The 15,978-nt window shown below is 42.2% G+C and overlaps 1 protein-coding gene across 1 annotated transcript in view; it reads left to right on the forward strand.

Annotated features, from left to right (window-relative positions):
• LOC131294702 (semaphorin-2A-like) overlaps positions 1-15,978 on the forward strand; it is a 171,091-nt gene that overhangs the window by 81,668 nt on the left and 73,445 nt on the right. The window contains exon 3 of the mRNA XM_058322747.1: positions 8,030-8,081. Within this exon, the coding sequence (XP_058178730.1) occupies positions 8,030-8,081 (52 nt within the window). The remainder of the gene's footprint in view (positions 1-8,029; positions 8,082-15,978) is intronic.

Raw genomic sequence — 15,978 nt, forward strand, 5'->3', positions numbered from 1 at the left:
CCCATCCGCGCTTCAAAGGAGAAGTGTACGGGAGCGGGGGGTTCAATGGCCCCAGACATGCCACTCGTGTCGGTTGGGTAATCAAGTTTACTCTTTCATTAGTGTACCGCTAGATGTGTGATGCTCCCCCCCACCCAAGCTCAAACCATGATAGCAGCTCCTGCGCATTACGGGATGCAATAAATAATCCTCTGCCTTGGGAGACTCTTTGTGTCCCACGGCCCCATCCAGGCGTCGAAATGTCAAGAACTGTCAAGAAGTTTTACCGTCCCTTTCGGCATCTCCAAGGCGAACCCCGGAAGAGGAAATGTATCTTCAGTGTTTTTTCCCTTTCGTTTTTTCTTTTCCTGGAAGGAAAATCTCCCTCCGATTTTTATTTATTTCAGCCGCGAGAGAAAGCACCGTATTGCTTCGTTTAGCGTTTGTTGTTTTAGTGGGCCTTCTTTTTCTCGTTCCGTGGATGGAGGGAAAGCAAACAAATAATTTATTATCCTTTAGCATGAGTTTTGTTTGCAATACGGCTGCTGCTAGCCTCTGGTATTCCTATCCCTTCGGCCGCCGAATTCGGAAAAGAAAAGTTTAAGATGAATATGAATTCATTAATAAACACAAATGAAGAGTAATTTAATGGCGTGGTGGCCGTGGAGGGAGTTTAATTGTTTTTCTTCTTGAAAAATTATTTTATTTTACGACGTTGCATACCATCGGTGGTGGTGCAATCTCGGATAACAAAAGGATAAAAATGGTCCGAACTTTTAGCCTTCGTAATCGTAAGAGCGTGAGATGTTTTGATTTATTTTCACACTCGTTTGTTCATTCGCTGAACAAAACGCAGTCATTAAACACTGCTAAATGAATTGTGAAACGACTATGAAACGCGTGCGAATAATGCACTAAGGAGGCCAATCTGGTTCTCGCTTCGGCACCTTTTCCATATGCATAAGAAATATTCCAAGTCCCAAGTGGAGGCAGTTCGCCAAATCCCTCACCCTTGGCTCAATCATCGACGGCATTCAATAATCATCGAAGCTCGCCCGGGTAATCAAACCATAACATTATAATTATGCTATTGAATTTCCGTCGCCTATCTCGCCTGCCATACTTGTCGTCGGCAGCTCTAATTGGCGCACTGGAAAAGAGCACCCATTATTGTGCCGTTGAATGCGTGTGTGTGTGTTTGTGCGGAAAGCTTGGATTGTGATTCCATTAATATTTCTCGGCGAGTGGGAAGCGATTGTAAAATGGAAAATGCACTTAGCCATCCTTGGCAAGCTTTTCAACCGCAAGCGTAAACCAAAGCGCTGCCGGAACGCTTATCATTTCCAATTATGTGGCGACAGTAAACGGAGGGCATTTAATTGTAGAGAGGAATTAATTATTTAACGAGTTTCGATTGATTGTGTGTTGCCTGTTAAGGTTGTGTGTGTGCGCCAGTTTGCTAAGTCAATTGGGAAATTTGCTGCCAGGGCCGATATATAAATGACGCACGGGCAATCCTTCCTGGATGCAATTAGTTTGTTATGTAAGATAGAAAACAAACGAGCAAATTGATCAAATTGAACATGAGGATAGAAAAAAAGTTAAAACCCATTCCTTTTCTCCGTTAAATTTCTTGTATCGGAAGTTCTTTTCTCTAAAGCTGCTGAACTATGCGAAAAGAATTAGTAGTATGAGTTATTTCGGTCCAACTGTCCAATTGTCTAAAGATTTCCTTAAAAGGTCCTGGGAGGAAATTGCATGCATAGATTCACCCCATTACACGCTGCTTTCGGTCATCCTTTCGCAATGTGCGTTGCTGCGAGGTCGAGTTTTGTAATTGGATTTAATTTTTAATTAAGTAATTTCCCAGCATTTCTGTTCCCGACGCCTTCCGTTTCCGGTGGTAATTAATGAACAGCAGAGGGCTACCGGGTCTGGACCACAGGAGTAGGTTTGGGTTCGTCAGTTTATACAATCGTTGGAAATAGTTGTAAGTTTATTACAGCTAGCTTGCCTAACGCTTTTTGAGTCAACTGAGTGACTTATTAAGGAACCGCCAAGCTTCGTTTAGCTGCATGATAAATCTGTATTTTGTTTAAAATATGTTAATAAATTTTCGGATTTATTTTGTTGGGTTAAGAAACCCTATATTATGAAAAACTTCAGTATATGATACTGAAATTCAGCTTTAAGGAATGCTACATAACAATCTCCTGTAAAAAAAATCTTCATGGAAGTGTCGATGAACCAACAATTCGAACGAAGTCTGCATCCATCGATTCCCCGTAGGCTAAACATTACGTCAGGAAAATCCCATCCTAATGGGCGACTTACAGGTGGAGATAAAATGGGATATACCTCCCGTGTGGGAAGAATGCATTGGCTCGAAATTACAAGAGATTCCAACGCCATACATTATTCATATAACATCACCAGACGATACTGGTCTTGCGTTCGCCCGGTACACCGGTAAATTATGTTCCACACCAATCTGCGGCATCGATGGTACACCGGCATCCACCTGTGTGTTGTAATCAAGACCAACGAAACGTTTATGGCCAACTCTGCCGTAAGATATCGAACAATCCGTTTCCTAGAGTTCCTGCAGTTATAATTATCGTCTGGCATTTCTTGAACGGAGATATGTCGCTCACTTCTCGGATCAAGCACTCGTTATCCGATGCCGTTGACCTCTTGGTCTCTGGGAAAATCTCTTGTCTAACGCCCACGGTACCCGGGACTGGTCGTGAAAGTTATTTAAAGAATATATTTTCCACGATTCCTCCAGGTTTGTTACCCTACTTGTTGCCTTTTAGTGGAAACGAAGTTATTTTTCCATTTAACCTTCGCGTGATTAAATAAAATTCAATATCAATACTTGCTGGTTCATGTAACATTCACTTCACGGTATTTTCAGATTAATCCATTCTATGATCAATCGCTTATTGTCACAACATTTTCCAATCATTTAGAGTATTTTAGGTTGCTTTTGGTTTTGCCAGGGAAATTCAACGACTGGAATTATTTCAGTTCAATCTGAAATGGCTATAGATGTACTATGTTGGGCCAAGAATAAACTGTGCCAAGGATTACGAATCTTTCAATTTCGCTTCTATCCTTCTAGCCGTCCCCTTTCTCCCCTTCCATAAAGGAGTAGTGAACTTTTGTATCGCAACATCAACAACAAGCTGAAGAAAACGATCAATTTTTGCACTGATTTTCCTTTGCTCCGTGCGTGTTCGCACAAGTTTCGTGGTAAGAGGTTTCGCGTGAATTGTGTTGTTGTACAAAATGAAACTGTCAACGCAAGGGGGGCATGTGGGAAACCGAAGGCGAGGGAAAGGGAGGCACTTTTCCCAATCGACAACCAGCAGCTTCTGTCGAAAGTCGTACGCCGTCCTCGCCGTCGTCGTCGTCTTGCACAATATGGTGAAAGCAGAGGACGTCGTTTTGCTAGTTTTTCCTCGACGCCCTTCGTTCGCGTTGGCTGGCGTTCATCCCGACTTTCGATTTCGTTCTCGTACCCAATCCAGGGGCTACCGAGACGAGTGAATTAAAATATGTTTTCCACTCGATTAGCATCAGAAATCATTTCGCCAATTCTACCCAAACCGAATCCAAGCTGAACGACGACCGATTTGGTAAATCAAAGTTGTTTTTGCTTTCTTTTTTTTCGCCCAGCTTTTCTCGCCGACCCTCTCACTCTCTTTCTTTTCTAACAAGACCATCGGCAGTCCCTCCGGGTCGTGGTGTGGTACCTTTCGATGATGGCCAGAGGGTAGTAAAATTCAATAAATTTTATGCCTTGACTTTTACTTGCATCCGTTTGCACGCGTTCAAGCTGCTCCATGTGTTCCATCATCGGGAATTTTCCTGCACCCGATTCCCCCCACACAGAAGAAAGAGAAAAATTCGAACGTAACCTTTCTTACACCATCGGGCGGAGCGCAGTGGTGCGTGCGCCACTCGGTTTTTGGCGAGGCGTAATTGAATTTTCCGCTACTTTCGGAAGGAAAATAAATTTCACCAATTTCTCGAGGGCCGCGGACGTGCGCTACCCCGACGAAGCCCAGGACACATTGGCTGGCTGGTGGCGTTTGGCGCTTGGTGGATTGTAAAGATTTGTTTCCTTTCTTTTTTTTGCCCACTCGCACTCGCTTCCTGTCGGCCATCCGGTCGGTCGACCGTGACCGTGGCAGCAGCAAGCGTGTTCCGAATATCTTCGACAGGGTGGATGCTTTCGGCTCGACTCACTTCCGCCGACGAATTGAGCAGCGTGCCGGGAATAAGCTTACGTCATCGAAGGGCATTGATCGAATGGAACCACCACTCGGGGGGGTTTTCTTGTCAGCGGAAGGTCGGCACTGCTGTGCACCCGGGGAAATTATTGTTCGATACAAGGGCCGGAAGTTTGATCCTTTTTGCCTTTGTCGCTTCCTGCAAGCCCTGGAATTAATTGAAACAACAATTGGGGGATGATTTGAAGTTGTTCTATTTGCCAGCAATTAATCCCAACCGGGTACCGGAACTTACCGCGGGAAAAAGCCGACAACCAAGTTAATGGTTGTTACGCTGGTACGAATGGTCGCTGCTCGACGATGAGATGAAAGATTTTGCAGTGAATTGAGGACCGCTTCCGTTGTAACCCGGAACAGGCTTGTCAATCAGTTTCATTTATTTGGTTTGGACCAGACGATGAAGATCATTGTGTAACGATGCTGACATATTTTAGTATATTTGGTAATTGATTGATAATGTTCACAATGATGAAACACATTTCATTAAACCCCTGGTTTGCGTTAACACAAGAAGGCACATGATGTTAGATGAATAACATATTAATTATGATAATTACAAATTCTACCGTAACATCTTTGTTGAAATCTAACAAATCTCCAACCTTCTACACGATACTCAAACCCATTCTTCATACTCGTGTACCTTTTATCATCACATCGTTTTCGTTAACAAGCAGTTCTTTCTTAACGAACGAGATTAGACCATTTGCTAGAGAGGACTCCAATCAAATGGGATTTACTTCAAAGTCTGCATCAATGGGTGAAAACCGAATAGCTCCTTTTCATTTAGTTCAACACTTGCTAACAATTTTACCATTTGTACTTAGTCAGACTGCAGTCGATCGGGATGCGGAGGAAATATTCCAAATAGTTGAAAGCTGCTGCCAGCAAGTCAAATGGCCAGCCATCGTGTGCCGTGTGTCTGTTTGGAAATGCATGAATGTTGTTGAATAAATAGCTAATTTATGAAGGCAATAGAGAGGGCAATGGAAATCGGTGGAGAGCGCCGGATAACGAATAGGATATTTGGTTAAGTCAGGTACTCAAGGACGGTAATTTCTACAATTTCCTGCCAAATGTAAATGAAAACAAAAGCCATTGGGTACCGGTCTGAGTTGGATCCCCTATTTTCGCCCTCCCCCTTTGGGGTGGATGTGGAAAGCGATTTCCAACCCCTAGCTCGAGCACCATCCAATTCAGTTGGTCCAGCTCTGTGTGTGTGTGTGTATGCCGTTTTGTAGGCTCCCCTACCACCCGACGAAACAATGCACTCGTTCTGGATGCATCTACGCTCATTTCCACGGACGAGTGACGGTCAACCGTTTCCTGTCCGCCTTCCTCCTAGAGTCAGCTCCCGGATCAACCATCCACCCAACCACAACTCCCAACCAGAGCAGCAGAGTGGGTTGTGATGGGTTGGCACAGGCGAGACACTGGAGCGCATAATTCAATTTATATTTATGCATTTGCGTCTGTAAATATATGTGCCCGGTGCCATTTCGTTGTCGGCCCACAGATTTATATGAAGTGATTATTTAATGTACGCCTGTGCTCGTATATGCTCGGTCGTGTTTGTGTTTTCCCCAGATGGAAGCCGAGTGGTCCGAGGTTGACGTTTAAAGGATCCGTATGCTGCGTTTGGTGATGGTTGTGTGTGTGTGTGTGTGGTGGTTTAATTCGTTCGCTTTGCGGAGTTTGGTCCGCAGGGGGCACTTATATTGCGGTAGGATTACGGAAGGTATTAACGCTACCGGAGAAGGATCGGTTTGTCGGTTTCGAGCATCAACTGGAAACCCGGAAAAATGGTCACTCAAATTGTGGCGGCTCCGTACATATTGTCTGCGGAAACAAAGATCCTCAATTTTCTCTGTTTCCACTCAGTTTTTTCAGCATTAATGTAATATTTACTTGTATATAATCATAGCATTATATACCTACCAATATTTGGATTTAAATAGTTTACATATTTCTACACATAGCTAAGCTAAAAGTTATTTATACATCCTCAAAACTGCAAAGTCAGATCCATTAGGTTCATTTTATAACCACATAAACTTGATCGTCCAGCCACGTGGTTGTTGGTATTGGTATGGTTATAAATTTTCTTTCTCTTGATTGGGAAAGAATAGAGCCAGAATTGTTTGAAACAGACATCCCGAGGGTAATAATGTTACTCCAGCAGACGTTTGCCTTTCAATGACAAAAAAGAAAGTGACCCGTTCGTCGAGATGAGTTTACCGTGATCGAAACCAGACACCGCACGCGCTTTGGTGTCCTTTTTAGTAGCTTGTTTTTAATTGAATTCCTACTGACCGAAAGATCGATTAAACCGAGATCAGCACATATCCTTCCACCAAAACGCAGTCTGAAAATAGCTTTCACATTAATTGCTTCCCAGTTTTATTTTAGTTTCTCTTCCTCGGGCATGTGTCAAAGGAGAAATAGTTTCCGCTCGGTAACGGATTGGGAAATTTGTGAGAGCTAAACTCAAACCAATACAGAGTTAAAGCGAATAGTTAAGGGTGGGGGAAAGAGGGAAATACCAGCTATATTTAATACAACTTAAAACAGACGTTGCTGAAACTGGTGTGCATTGTAAGATTAATTATTTATAAGGGTAGTTTAATAGAAATCAACAGTAGAAAGGTAGTATTTCGATAACATCATTAGCCTACATTTCCAGTAATATTGATGATAAAAAATTAGGATTGATCACAGTAGAACGTTAAATGAACAATTTTTCCTATCTTAGGTTCTGAACCACATTAAATAAAAATGATCGGAAAGCAATTAAAAACCGGGCATCATCTTTATGAGAAAAATATCCATCGTCCCTCTTGCTGCTTCTTCTGTCAAGAATCAGGTTGAGTTTTACCGAACGCAAGAAACCCTGACTATCTGTCCAAATTTGACCAACATAGAATGAATCACAAACACGACACTAGGAACGCACATAAACACTAATATAGGTCGCTCGGGAAAAACTTTCATTTTGATTTGATTAAAATTTTCACCATCTATCCCTTTTCCGGTTCAAAGCAGATTTTCGCATGTAGTTTACTCTTCATTTAACCTTTTGCTGCCAGTCGGTCCATTATAGAGAGAGTATGCGAAAAGTTCCCAGTGGATTGTGAAAACAACCGTGCGAAAAAAGAGCAAAAGATGCCAAAACAGAAGAGGGAAAACTGTCATTTGACTAGCCACGTACTACATGCATCGTATTATCGTTAGTTCGCAAAATGGTAGGGAAAACATTTTTTTGCACGATAATTGGAAGGGAAAACTTGCAAGATTTTTTTTTCGTGCAAGAATCGTTGAAAGCAATGAACAAGAGTTTCAAATATGAGCTGCATTTTCCACTATGCACATCCTACTCCCGGCGGAAGCGAGTAGGTTGGAAAATGGTGGCGTTGTATTCGAAAAAAAAGTGCAATGATGGGATGGTAAAAAGCGAGAATTCTGCTTCATAGCATGCATGCAAAAACTTTATTTCCGAACCATGATCACTTCGTTTATGCCATGGTGAACGTATAGTAGTGTTAGCCTTTTTCTCTTTTCCAGCTTTACCAGTTTTATCGGGTTTGACTAAAGACTCGCGAAAATTAATTAACAGACATGTTTCGACTGCTTGTTTTGTACGTACCGTTTTGCGTTTTTGCTCTCTCGAGCTCCATGCAAAATGCATCGCATGAATAATTTTCTATTTAGGCTCATCAATTTTTAAAATTTTTTCTCTCTTCTTTTCCTTGCAGGGACCGAGTGTTCAAGCTGAACCTGAAAAACGTTAGCATGACATCATGTGAGGTAGGTAATTGGGCCAATGTACAGTGCCAGGAAATGTTAACGAATCGACAAGAGAACTGGTTTGCATAGAACAACATATTTATAACGAAAACAAGATTTCAGAACAATATTTGAAAAATCTAAATGCTCAAAAAGTTGCAGCAAACATTTTTTTTTTTGCTGCATATCGTCCTTTCTTGTAGATGATTCGAGAAAAAAAAAAACAGTTTTATATTCTAAAAAATATTCTAACTGTAAACAAAAACTCTTGTTTGTCAACCGAGAGTCTTTTACGACTATACAAATTAATGGTTTACGTTTTATTTTCTTTCTTGTTCATGGGGACGCTTTTTAACTTGAAAAAAAAAGTACTGCAAATAAAGTTTGATTAATTACCTACAAATTGTTTAAGCACGAAAGGATGCCCACGTGTCCTTCTACCCTAATTGTAACAAAAAGACAAAAGGGTTGCTCTGAAGCCAAATGTTGCCTAAAAAAGTAAAAAAGGCACGCAAAGAAAAACAGAAGTTATAAAGTAAAATTGGAAAGAGAGTAACATACAAGCAAGATGTGATCCTGCTTCAAGCTACTTTTTCTTTGAAACAGTACATTTTATTATATTATTTTTTCGGGACTTGTCTTTTTGTGTTTTCTTGATATGAATAAAAATATCAAAAAGTGTGAAATGATATGATAAAAACAATATCCACGTCCAATCCATGAAGAAAGTATGTCCAGTTTTTTAGCACTCCAGTGAAGGAGAAAGAATATCCCCTTTCAGAAAAAGAAAACGATTGCATTGGGGCGTAAAAATAGCGACGATAAATTAGATTTATGATTATTGTTACTGTTTTTCCTCATCCCAGGTTTTATTTTTTATTTTGTTTCTTGTGCGCTAAGACACGCCCGTCTGTGTGGAAGAAGGGTTCGTACCAGCCAAAAGGGGCTCACGAACCGAAGGATGAGACATTGTAGACAGTAGAAGGACGGAAAAATTTAAATTACCGGACGTGCCGGAACGTTTTTGGACACTTTCGCGTGCGACACTTTCTTTGTTTCGGTCTCGAGGTATTTCTAAGCGTTACGAAATGGTGTGTTCGGTAAAAAATACACCTTTTACTGACGGGATGGAAAATGTGTGTTGGTTGTTTTAAACGCTAGCATTACTTCACCCAAAATTTATTTTAAAATAGCTTAACTTACGATAAAGAAATGTTAGATAACCATTTTGTTCTTCTACTTGACTTCGTGTTATATTTTGCACGGATTTTTATCGGTCAGTTGCTTAGCCATTTTATTTATGTATTTAAATACGATTGAAGTGAGCGCTATTTGCCTTGTCTTTCGATAATTTGTTTTGTTTTGTTTTGTGTGAGAACTTTCTCAAAGAAGCAACATAGTTGAGAAAAGTTTTGATACTTTGCTATTTTTTAAATTGGAAATCGTTAATAGAATTTACAGTCGATGGCATTTAATCGCTCTTGCATCCACCCATGCCATCGTTCTCTGCTAATCGACATTGCCGGCGGGTTGGTTTTTCTTTCAGTGATGTTGGGAACCTTATCCTTGATTCCACGATAAATGAACCCTGAGGAAAGGTCCTTTGAAAGGTTGTTGTTTACTTGCAGTTTGCTAGATCTGCACTTCACATAGAATTCGTTGACTCTTCATGTAGATTTCGACATTTGGAAAAAAAGGGAAAATTTATCTATTATCCAAGCCCTTTATCCAGTATTCTGTCGAATCTGGTAAGTGAAAAAGTAGACTTGAAAGGAAAACTCGAAAAAAAAACGTCACAGATTTACCAGAGTGTCTGCAAAGTTTTGCACGCCGTATCGTCATCTCCATCGCGCACATTTTCACTTCACAAAAGAGAAAAGTGTGAATACCCAAACATCCGCCTTGTCACTACGCACTTCCGCCCGGGAAATCCTTTTTCAATGGCTCGCGGGCATTTTGTGTTTTCGTTTTCTTCCTGCACCTCTTTGCTGCAGCCTTAGCGGCTAGGGATAGAATGCACAGTGGAAAGAAACACTAGCAAAAAGCAGGATATTTGTTCATTTTTCATCAATAAAAGCCATAGGAGATTAGATCAGCACGGCGATAACGGTGAAGGGCGGAAAAATGCCTTGGCACCGAAACCGAGCTCATCCCTCCCGATCCTAAGGGAAGGACTGATTTACGCGAAAGCCTTTCGAGTACCATCCCCCCTCCCAAACCCTCGGGAACTGGGAAATCTGTTTTTCCGCATGCTAAACTTCATCGTCCCAAAATCGTACATCGACATCGACCGAGTGTGGTATGCGTAGACAGTTAGTCAAAGTTTCGGCGGCCCGGGTTTTCGGGATGCAACGCCAGTCAGTCCATGAGCTGCTGGGATAAAGAGAAATTGAACCTCAAATCTGCCAAAGCCTGCGCGACTTGCCTTTGTGCCTGGGCAAAGTGGAGGGAAACATTAATCCAAAAAGCAAACCAGCACGCCCAACACCCCCCGCGGTCTGTCTGACGAGAAGCCATTGTCACTAGTGTTTTCTGTTTTTGTCTCCTCGTTTTTGGTGGAAAATTTGCCGCGAGGAGAGATTCCTATTGCGCCCGCCGCGAATGTTTCGGGCAAAGGGGGCGAAAAACACATATTCTCTCCCTTAAACGATGATTTAAAAAGGAACACTATTTTTCAGAGCCAGCTTTAGGCTTCGTCCCCTTCCACCGTGCGTGTTTCCTTTCCTATCGATGGATAGAGTGTATTGTGCCCGAGTGGAAAAAATACGCATAAGTTCCGCGTTCTCCGTGCTGTGAGTTTTCGACGAAGACGAAAAACGATCAACAGTGAAATATGTTTGCCTTGTTGGTACAATGTTTTGGGCGGGGGGGTGGCGCTGGTTCGTTTTTGTACGTGAGCCGCACGAGAATGGATCTGTGACGGAGTAATGCCACTTTTTTTGTGTGTACTCGATTAGCTTCTCTGCCGAGAAAGCGCCTCGAGCGTTCGGAGAGAGGGTGGGCCGAATATTGCACCCTTTCTCGATGAAGTTCCACGTCAGCCTTTGATGGCAATGAGTAGAAGTATGATGATGATGATGATGATGATGAAGGCTTGACGTTGACATCTATCAACCAGATGAGGAAAAATGATTCGTTGAACAGGCGTAAATCCTGAAGGGAGCAAAAATACAGAAAATCCGTGCCCGATCCGTGCCAACGGATGAAAAACGCATCATCTCATGCGATGTCAACTTGTTGGTTCCAGCTGGGGGTGGTTCACCCTTTGAGGAGCCACTTATTTTGAGCCGCATTGGTTGAAATCCTAGAAAAAGAGGCTTTGCAAGCGATTAACTTTTGAATGCATAATGGTATCGTTGGATGCTTGACAGTAGTGCTAGAAAGTTTAACTGTTGCACTAGTTTATCAACCAAACAGATTAATTCAATGGTTTGCACTGGGCAAGCCAATCAATGTTAATGATAATCAGCGATTAGAGTGATCTAAACGAAATGCTTTTGCCTAAGAGTTCGATGATATAAATGATTATAGCATATTTAAAAGAATATCGTGAAGTTAGAAATTTTGCAAACAGTTGTCATTCTTGCGTAAATTCAATCAAACCGAGAATCTATTACGTTATCCTCTTATAACAAGGTATTATGAAAGAACCGAAAAATACCATTTATCTGCCATTCCCAAAGCGGTTGTCAGGCTTTGTGAATCTCTGTTGATTACGAGAACGTATAAATCGACTCGACGTCAATAACTTTATCAAATCGACCATTCGGGGGCATTTTATCGGTAGGCCTTCCCGATAAAGACACCAACATTCAGTTTCCCGCCTTCTCGAAGCATAGACGCAGGAGTCAATTGACGTTTCTCGAACGCCGAGACAGTCGAGTGTTTCTTAGAAAAACGCCCACGGTGCACTGGTGATTGGCGAATAAAAGAACTGGTGGAGGCGCCCGATGGTTTATTTTTGGCAGTTCTTTTTTTTCCCACCGCACTCTGCTCTTCCAAAACCCTAACGACACCGATCTTACAAAGAGTGTGCACAGGCTGTGTCTCTTCTACCTATTGGGTGATCCCAAGCAAAGATGTCCTTTTTTTGTGGAACATTTTTTTCCACCACATCATGCTGGGTTTGCTGTTTATTTTTTCTCCTCTCTTCCTTTCAAAGTAAATCCGTGCTTCATTCACTCATTGACTCTTCCAATCGGTGGTCAGCGTTACTCGCCATCGGTGTGTGGGAAATTTGCGTCATTTCGTGCTGCGAGTGTTTTTGTTTTGCTTCTTTTTCGGTTGTGGGGGTATGAAAGGTTTTCACGGTCGAGCTGTTACGTAAAGACCATCTATCTATCCAAACACCGGAATAATTCGATACAGTGAAAAAGATTTCACACTCACTCGAACGAGACTTCCTCCGTTTGATAGCTCGCGTTTGGGAAACACGGCATTCAGGGAGAAAAAAAAATGGCAATACAGATGAAAGGCGCGAGCACCGGAAGGTACAAAGCTGTGCTGCTTTTTCCGATTCAATGATTCTTTATAGAAGTTTCGTAGTGATTTCTCTTAGCGTTCTTTTCGCTATGAACGGAGATTGTTTATTTCAATTTTCACACGTTTCACACTTTTTTCAATTATTTCCTGCGGTATGGAAGAATTTGTAGTAGGGCTTTAATGTGTTTTTATTCAATTTTGTATGTATAAGTATATTTAAAAAAATCATAGTGTTGAAGAAACCGTTCGGGAATGTTCAACCAAGATCTTGTGCTAACGTTAGTTTATTTGCGTTACTTTCAGTTTCCAGTTCCATCCAATGTTTTTTGCAAATTTTGAGGAAATGAACGAAATATTAATGTTACTGTTGCCCTTCTACTACTATCATCCTTTGGAAATATGGCAAAATACCAGTATTTTAACAACTATATTACATCAAGCCGAAGCTGATATATTTGTTTCGATCAATATATATTTTTTTTAAATCATCACATCAATTGGTTCACATGATTCGATTATTGTTTCTTCGTATGCCCTGATTTCAACTTCCACGCCCCGAGCGATGGTTTGTTGATCCGACTGTTTGCAAGTAATTTCATGGTGGAAAATCGATACGGTTTGTTTGGTTGGAATGCTAACCTTCGAGAGAATGACGGCCACAAGAAGCCCTCCTTTGCTGTCGCCGTCTCATGCATGCTGATGAGTTGTGTAAAGAGTCAGTAACTGCTGGTTGTCTGGACATACTTATCTTTTCCACGAGTACGATGGTCTGGGGCTCATTCACTTTGTTCACGAAGAGAAGGAGAGGTACTTCCACTTTCACCAGTGGAAGACAGACACATTTATTTGTGATTCGGATGAAGATGATCATCATTGCGATAGTAAACCATCAACATTCAATCGACGAGCGTACGATCCCAGAGCAGTTCTGGCGAATGATATGTGCTCTCGAGCTCGCTCTGTTTGCCCGACGTATCCTTTTGCAAATTGTTTACCGACCGCCTGGTCGTGAGTTGAATTTTTTATTCCACAAGTGGATCAACCAGAGCTTGGCTTTCTGCTTGCACTAAACTGTAGTGAATTGTGTGGCTACATTGTACGGATAAATTGAAATTGGGAACGTTTCTCGGTGTTCGAATCCACCGAACGTACTCCCCACGCTTGCCTAACCGTATCGTTATTGATGATTGGGAAAATTTAATTACCATTTATGATTTACGATAGAAATGAACCACTGAGCGAAGCCAACTGGGTACCCCCAAAGGAGCAATTTTAATCGATGTCGCTTCATACTGCTCCAGTCGGCTTTATCATTTCCTGCAGAATGATAAATGTTGTGCTGGAAAACTGTGTACCTTTTATTAGATCGAGAAAATGAATGCGTTTTGAAAACGGTCTTTCTCCACGCTGAACTTTTCCGGGGTTTTGCGATATTGCAAGACGTTGTTTTCCAAGCCTAGTTGTAGGCTGCAAAGACGTGCCGAAAAAGAGTTCGAAAATACGGCGTAATTTTACCACACAGCAAAGAAAGTTTGCTCCTGTTTAGAAAACCCTCATTCCCGGAGCAAGTAAAAGTGAAAACTGGTACGGTCTCGGAATACAACCATCGGGTTGAGTCACGGATAACCAGTCCCCTCTCCCCCAGCCACGTTGCAGAAAGTATAAAATGGTCGATCAGGATGGCTAATGAGTGCAAACAACGACATTGTTGTCCGCTCGTTTACTGGCGTTTCCATTACGATGACAGGATATCCAGGATGGGGCGAGGCAGCTGTTTGGCAAAGTTTTCACGAAGCATTAGGCAGCTTCCTGTGTTGTGTGTTGCCATCGTCAACGGTAACAGGCCAAAAGGTAGCCATTTCCAACCTGGGCCGACTGGACTAAACTTCCGTCGAAGCGTAAATGTATCAATTGTTCCAGTGTTGTGATTTTCCCGGAATCTGGGTGGTAAAAGTTTACTTGAGTCGACTCTGCAAAACTCGACTCGACAAAAAAGGGGGAGGGCGATTGCCCAATTTTATAGCCTTCACCCAGCGCGCTTGCCATTACCACTTTGGTTTTCTATTTTGCCATGGAGATCAACGGGACGATTCATCGTAGGCCGATCCGTTACCGTCCCTATGATAAAAAGCGTCTAATTTATCGTTTCTCCGATAAAAGGATTATAGGAATTTTGGTTCGAAAAGTGTTTGCGTGTGTGATTTTTGTGGGTGGCATGAAACTCGGGTCTGCCAAAGTCCTAAAGCGGAAATATCTGACTAGCCAGCCAGTGATGGTTTTCCGATTATTCAGGAACCGATTGTGCCACCACGTTTGATTACCTTTGCTCTCAAAGTCGATTGTTTAATGAAAATTTGTGAAAAGATACGGGAATTTCAACGGCAACTATATTTGTAGTCTGCCTCGAACCGATATAGTGGTCGGTTAGTTCGTTTGAGTTGGAGACAGCTTTAATCAATGATCGTACGCTGTTTGACTGTGGGTAACAGACATGAAAAGGTAGTTAGAGTGTTGCCACTATGCAACAAAAAAAGCCACTCAGTTTTCGTACAAATAACCCATACCTTCCTTACATACTTTCGCTTTTACATCGCGTTTCTGAGCAGATAAAATCAAAATCGCGTTTTTTGTGTATCAAAAATAAATCCCCCTGAATGCAGCGTTCGGGAAAATAACCACTGGAATTGATCAATTTTCCCAACCTCCACCCGGATGTCGGGGGAGTGAAAATTTGTCGCTGTGGTGGTCGTGATGGCGCAAAACTCCGCCAAACTGCGGGTGGCTGGAGTTTGGCAAATTTCCATCCCGGGCGGTAAAGCTGTTCCATCGACAGTTTATTTTTATTTTTAATCTCCAAGTGCTGTCGTCCTTTTTTCTTTTTTTTTTGGGGCTCCCCATTAAATCACTTTCGCTGCCGGGGGCGTTCGGCGATGACATGATCGAACCGTTTGAAAATCATCAACCTGCTCGTCGTTCGTGTGATTCGTGAGCTGCGAAACCTCTACCTCCCCTGAGTGTGATGGAAATGTACGTTGAGTTTTTATCTCTTATTTCAATTCGTCCTTTCGTCCCCTCTTCGGTTCCGCTGGTTATGAATATTTGTCACTGGTCACCAAATTTTCCTCGACGAATCTCCAGTAATCGAACACAGACTGGCAATTGCTCCCTCCATCCATCACAATTTCTCTCTTTAAGGTGAACCCAACGACTGGATGATGCAGCAGGAATATCTCGATCTCTGCAAAGCGCACACAAGCACCCCACACAAACTGCCTGGAGCAACGAATGGGTGGGGGGAAAAAATGGGTGCACTCTGTTGATGGGTCTGTTCGCACTTAAAAATGCCGGCAAACTGGTCAGAGCAGAGTGTCATCCACAGGAAACCGGACTCAAATGCCGGAACTCAATCGCTGCGGGGCATTATTCCCTTCTTTTC

Source organism: Anopheles ziemanni, chromosome 2 (assembly GCF_943734765.1).
Source record: "Anopheles ziemanni chromosome 2, idAnoZiCoDA_A2_x.2, whole genome shotgun sequence".
NCBI lineage: Eukaryota > Metazoa > Arthropoda > Insecta > Diptera > Culicidae > Anopheles > Anopheles ziemanni.